Source organism: Dendrobates tinctorius, unplaced genomic scaffold (assembly GCF_039654945.1).
Source record: "Dendrobates tinctorius isolate UK_male_01 unplaced genomic scaffold, ASM3965494v1 ptg000020l, whole genome shotgun sequence".
NCBI classification, from domain to species: Eukaryota; Metazoa; Chordata; class Amphibia; order Anura; family Dendrobatidae; genus Dendrobates; species Dendrobates tinctorius.
This window is the reverse complement of record NW_027361688.1, coordinates 8,295,470-8,301,469: the sequence shown is the minus strand read 5'-3', so window position 1 is coordinate 8,301,469 and position 6,000 is coordinate 8,295,470. Positions and strand designations below refer to the sequence as shown.

The 6,000-nt window shown below is 43.5% G+C and overlaps 1 protein-coding gene across 2 annotated transcripts in view; it reads right to left on the bottom strand.

The window, feature by feature from the left end:
* Positions 1-1,763: 1,763 nt before the first annotated feature.
* Positions 1,764-6,000, bottom strand: part of BRAF (B-Raf proto-oncogene, serine/threonine kinase) — a 33,093-nt gene continuing 28,856 nt past the window's right edge. For both annotated transcript variants that reach the window (XM_073567589.1, XM_073567590.1), the window contains 2 exons: positions 5,807-5,960; positions 1,764-4,639 (listed from right to left, as the gene is read on the bottom strand). In XM_073567589.1, coding sequence (XP_073423690.1) covers positions 4,617-4,639; positions 5,807-5,960 — 177 coding nt within the window. In that variant the 3' untranslated portion in view covers positions 1,764-4,616. The remainder of the gene's footprint in view (positions 4,640-5,806; positions 5,961-6,000) is intronic.

Here is a 6,000-nt window from a genome sequence, read left to right as displayed (position 1 = left end):
ACATGGGGATACCATCACTGAGCTCAGTGTCCGGTATTGTTGGTAACTGGATACCCGCCAAGAAGGCTACAATTAGATCTTTAATAGAAGGATACGGGTTAACAGCAAAGTACATTAGGATTCCTTTGCAGGGGAACCCTTATGGGACCGCAGCCACTCAGTCGCCTCCGCCGGATCCGTGAAAAACCTCCAGGCGTTCACAGAGCCTGGCACCTTGGTTAATTTGGCCTCCATAGGCGTAATGGTGTCTTCCACCTGGGACACTCTTGTCTCCACTTCAGTAATGCATCCTCTCATGGCTTGCAAATCTTGCCGAAGTTGCCCCACCTCAGTGTAGACATCCTCTATTTTTCCAGTCAGCGATGTTCTGGTCAGGGAAATGGCCTGCATTAGTTGTTCAGACGCCTGTTTGAGTCAGTTCTTCCTGCTTGCTCTCTTCCTCACCCCCAGGGGGACGGTTTTTGCGCTGAGCTTGTGGAGGATTATTTCTAAGAGACCGTACACTTTCAGAGGGGTCAGGTCTGACAAACTTAACTTTTCTGCCGCTGCTGATCCTTTAGACCGATTCATGGTCATTATTAATGTGACACAGCAGGATGACCAGATGTATATACTCCGGAGGATTTCCCCTCCAGTTATAAGCACAGCAGGGCTGATGCTAAATAATGTCCCAGGAGAAGCTCCCATGCAGGGGGTGTCACACAGATTAATAAGCACAGTATCTGGTGCTGTACCGATGAAGCCTCTTGTGACCAGGGCAGAAGCGGGCAACCCCCGCAAAGACAGCAGCGGTGAGGGGAGCAGAAGTCCCCACAGTAATGGCGCCAACAGGCAAGTGGGTCTATTAGTGAGAGGGGGGAACGAGGAGCCCAATTTTCCAGGGCACTCAACTCATATCCCCGAAGTTTTCCAGATATAGGCCACTGCCCGGTAACGCTACAGCGGTGAAGGCTGGAAGCCGCTTTTACTGACAGAGCGTCCGTCTAAGATGGTCACCGCCTCTTGCAGGCCTCGCCGCTCACCCCAGTCCCTCCGGCCACCAGCACACCAGAGCCACTCTATGTCCTCCTGCGGGGGTCCCGAATGTCGCCAGATATGTCACAGTAAGAAGAGCTGGTGCAGGATAAGGCAGGATATGCAGGAGCTCCCTCAGCGTGCGTCCTCTCTCCTCGGTTACATAGCCACGCCCCTAACACTACTATTTCATGAGAGAAAAGTGATCTTTCAGAATAGGTGATGCCCAGACAAATTTCAGGAGATCTGGAGGTCTTTGGGTGGATGGTCTACAGTCCCTTGATCCTCAAGTATTGCAGTAAATTCCATTCTTCTTATGTTCCTTTCTTGTTGTAGGTGTCCTAATTTTTTCCTTCCCACATCTCAGCCTGAAAAGTTGAGGACCCGATACCAGCATTCTGACGTTTTGCAGGCCTGATACCAGCATTCTGACGTTTTGCAGGCCTGATACCAGCATTCCAACGTTTTGCAGGCCTGATACCAGCATTCCAACGTCTTGCTTATGGCTTGGGTTTCTGATAAGCAGTTCTGATGTCTTACCTAGCCAGAAAGTCTTTCAATTTTTCTGTTCCAGAGATATGCACTTGCAGGTTGTAGTAAAAGGACTTCTGTTTTGTATAAACAACCTCTTATCTGAATGAATATCCATCTGGTACCAACTCATTGCATTTTTTTTTTAACCCCCCCCAACACATTAAATAACATAAAAAGAAGAGATCACTTTAAAACGCGGGGTAATGGACACGATGTAAACATTTGGAAATATGGTCTTTATTATAATTTACACACCACTTTTATACATATCCCCCAGTATTTCCAACCTGATTGTGCACTGTAAGTCAGTGACTGACAGTTATGTACAGCAACATAGAATTCGCTTTATACGGGTGCGTTTATTACTGGAACCATCTGATACAAGACCCAGTGCTGGAGACAACGTGCTAGATGTAGATACACATAGGAAGAAGACAACGACTAGAAAATTGTAATTCATTCTTGAAAACAACCATGGAATGTCCAAAATAAAAAACAAAAAAAAACAAAAAAAAACAAATTACGTTTTTTTTGGCCCAAGTATAAAAGACGAACTAAAGTAAAGTTAGACTTTAAGAGTTTCCTTCAGAAAAGAAAAATCCTGCATTTTAAATTCTCTATAGCTAAATGAAAAATGATTGAGCCGACTCCGAAGCCCAGATCGTTGGCCGAGCCTCTCACATAGAATAACATCACTGTCTGGTAATGTCACTATGCAGGCGGCATTAATCATGGGGGAATCCGGGTCTCTGTCCCTAATCTATGCTCCCAAGCATAAACCTGGAGGTTTCCTTTAAAAAGGGGGTGTCCTTGCCTCTGCATTAGGAGGGGAGTGACACCGAAGACACTGTGTCTACAAGTATCTGCCGAGATGTGCGCATGATCGACAGTAGTAGTGAGGGAGCATGCTCGGTTAAGGCGTTTTCCTGAGCATGCTTGTGCGATAACCAGGTGTCTTTGCGCGCTCCAAACATATTGAGTTCCCGTGGCTGTTTGACAGCCGCAATACTGGCAATCCCTGCTTGTGTTGCAGCTATCAAAAAGCCACGGTGACTCGAACATATTTTTCGAGCATGCCAAACACACTTGGTTAACACACGAGCATGCTCGTATGATGCCTTAACCGAGCATGCTCGATCACCACTAATCAGCAGTCATCAGGCGCATGTCCTCGACTAATGATCGGCAGGTATCACCCATCTCCCAAAGCAAAGCATAAGTGAGCGCTGTTACACACCCTTTAAATAGTAGGATCCAACGGCTTAACAGAGGGAGGGGAGGGAAAAAACAAACAAACATTTTTTCTTATGATTTTTAGTCAACCACTATTATTTAACTAGTAACACCAAAATTTATTTTTTTTTTCTGGAGGGCTCAAAAACGCATGAATACATCCCTAAATTTTCTATCAAGAAAACAAACAAGCAAAAAAAAAAAGTAATTAAACTGCATTGTTTTGCATTTTGGTAAAAAAAAAAAAAATCTTCTTCCTAAAGTGCATTCCAAAGTAGTGAAACCTGTGAATATTCTAAAGAGCTATGTACACCGGTCGCCGGGGGCAGTTTACGTCGTGGCCACAGCATGACGTCCGTCCTGCAGACGGAACCTAACGAAAGTGTCCAAGCGATGAGATCGGGGGCGCGGATCGTTACACAAAGCAACTGGTCTGATTTTTCATATTAACAAACTCTGGCCAAATTCCAAAGCGTTCCACATTTACATAGCAAAATAAATTAAATAAATAGAAATTAAACAAAAAAAAAAAAAATACTCATGAAAAAAAAAAAAAAATTCAACTGTACAAAGGGGAAAAAAAATAAAATAAAATATGACCTCGTCAGGTGCTACTGGTTTAGGCTTTGGAGTATAAATATTTAGTCGTAACGTAGATACCAGTAGCGTGAACACTCACAAACGTACGCTCACACGCTAAAATCCAGCCAGTCTTTCACATATGATATTGACCAAGAACAAAAAAAAGAAAAAAAAATATCATGGTAGGGAGAGGGGGGCTAAAGGCTGGAGAGTTAAATTAAAAAGGATCTGCTCTAGCAGGGTGCATCTTTAAATTGATAGCACATAAGAAAGAAGCTGTGCTGCCCCGCAGGGGCGGGGTTTACTGTGATCATGTGACTACTCAGCATGGAATGTTTATCTCAATTTTTTTGGGAGCGGTGTTACCCATCGACTTTGTAAGATATGAATTGAATTTGCCCCAAAAAAGAAAAACAAAAAAAAGACCAGAAACACAGAGTACAGATTCAGTCCATGCAAGGCCTCACGAAAAGGAATGAAATACCAGAGTAAATTAGAGAAGGTAGCCAACATATTCTTCATAGCCCCTCCCCTGAGGAACAAAGAGAAAAGTAATTGATATATTATAAAGAGAGGGGAAGGATCATTTTTGCATTAAAGTGTTAGGACAGTAAATAAAATGCAGAATCTCCAGGGTTTGTAGATACAGCGCCACTCCAGTCCATGGACCGTGTCTGGTATTGCAGCTCAGCCTCACGCTTGAGATCGTTGCAAAAGTATAGTACAAACTGATTGCCGGGGTTGAGGTGGTTTGTAATGGGATGAATGGGTAAACTTATTCCGTACCAGTGGAAAAATTACGGGCAAGTGGGAGATATGGAGATCCGGCATATTATTTCCCAGAAGACAAATAATAATAAAAAAAAATATCTTAGTAGACAGTCCCCATGATGATTGGAGCAAGATCCACACAGAACATGAGGGATACAGTGTTAGTATTTTAGACAGTCTCTGCAATGAAGAAGATCCTCATTCTTGTTGCTAAGACTACTCCACTCCTCAGGGGCGTGTTAAAGAGCAGTGCTAGGCCACTCCCTAGCGAAATACAGGTGCTTTAGCTGGTTCCTTTCTCCTCCTCCCCCCCCCCCCATTTATTTTTTGTTCCTCTTTTGATGGTTCATGCTGCTCCCTCTCACAAAATAGGTGAATTATCTGAATAGTTTTTTTTTTTTTGTAATGTAGTCCCAGCGCTAAGAAACTAGAGGAACACGAGACTTAAAGTAGTAACAGAGGTGCTTGTGCTGACTGTGCCGTTACTTGAAGGCTGTAAATTCTCCTGCGGAGGGAGTACAAAAGAAATAAAAGTTTATTAGAAGAAAAAAAAAAAAAAAAGGGCAGAAAAAGCGTCTGATGCTTGTATGAGCAACAAGCTTAGACAGGTTAATGCGAGAGCAAAAGAACAAAAGGGACGTAACACAACATGCAGTCAGGGACACAAAGGGTTACAACTGTGCGCACACAAGGCGGGGTTAGAAAAAAAAAAAAAACGAGACGGGAGAGGAAGATAGCATTTCAACACGGAAGTTTGAGAATTTTTTTCTCCCCTTTGCCGACTGTTTTCGGATCAGGCCCTGTACACACTACGTCACGAGCCTGTGCGCTTTCTGCTCAAGTGTCAGTGTGACAAATCCTGGCTCCTTGCAAGCACAAGAGATTCCCCTTCTCCATCACCGAAGATCAAGAGCCGCCTGTCTGTAACCTCCCTCTGGCTTGTACCCTGCTCTCCTGAAACACCCTTGTGCTTAAAAGGGGTATTCCCATCTCCAAGATACATATTGGGATAGTAGTAGGTATCATAATACTAGCAAATACCATCAATTAGAAATGTAGTATAGTTCTTCTGATTAGCGATGTCACTTACCAAATGTCCATTGCATAGCTTAGGTATCCATGGTTATGACCACTGATATAGTAACAGTGGTCGTAACCATGGATACCAAAGCTACCTGCAATGCCCTGTACATGGGGTAAGCGACATTGCCAATCAGAAGAACTATACTACAATTCTAATTGGAGGCATTTGCCAATATTATAACAATTACTACATATTGGGATAAGATCTTGGAGATGAGAATAACCCTTTAAGTGAAAAAAAAGAACACAATTATATTTTTTTCTTTTTCCTTAAGCAAAGAAACAGTCATCTGTCAGTTCGGGTTTATAAAACTGCGCCACGTCCAATTATTTAGCAGATTTTTCTCGGTCAAGATCAATGAGGAAACCAAAATCTTCAGTAAACCCCAATATACAGAAACATTACAGCGGAGGCCGCCATGTGCAGCACATCTACACTTACAATATATATTCATATATACACATTTTCTGTAGGTAACAGACCAGTCGCACAGACATTTACATTCTCCTGCCAGCAGGGGGTGCAAGAATTTTTTTATTTTTTGGCGGGACTTTGGAGTCCCATCCGGTCAGCGTATCGTGAACCCACCATATCCCCCGGCCTGGATGGGCGTTTTTGGAGAAGCACAAGCGTACAGACTGAAGTCCTCTGTCTGGAAGCCGGCTCTGTTCAATGACGGCTCAGATGCACTGCGGTGAATTTTTGGCAATGACCGGGCCAGGAGTTCAATGGAGGCGAGAATCTAATGGGGAAAAGAACAGGGCCATATATTAGACGATGCT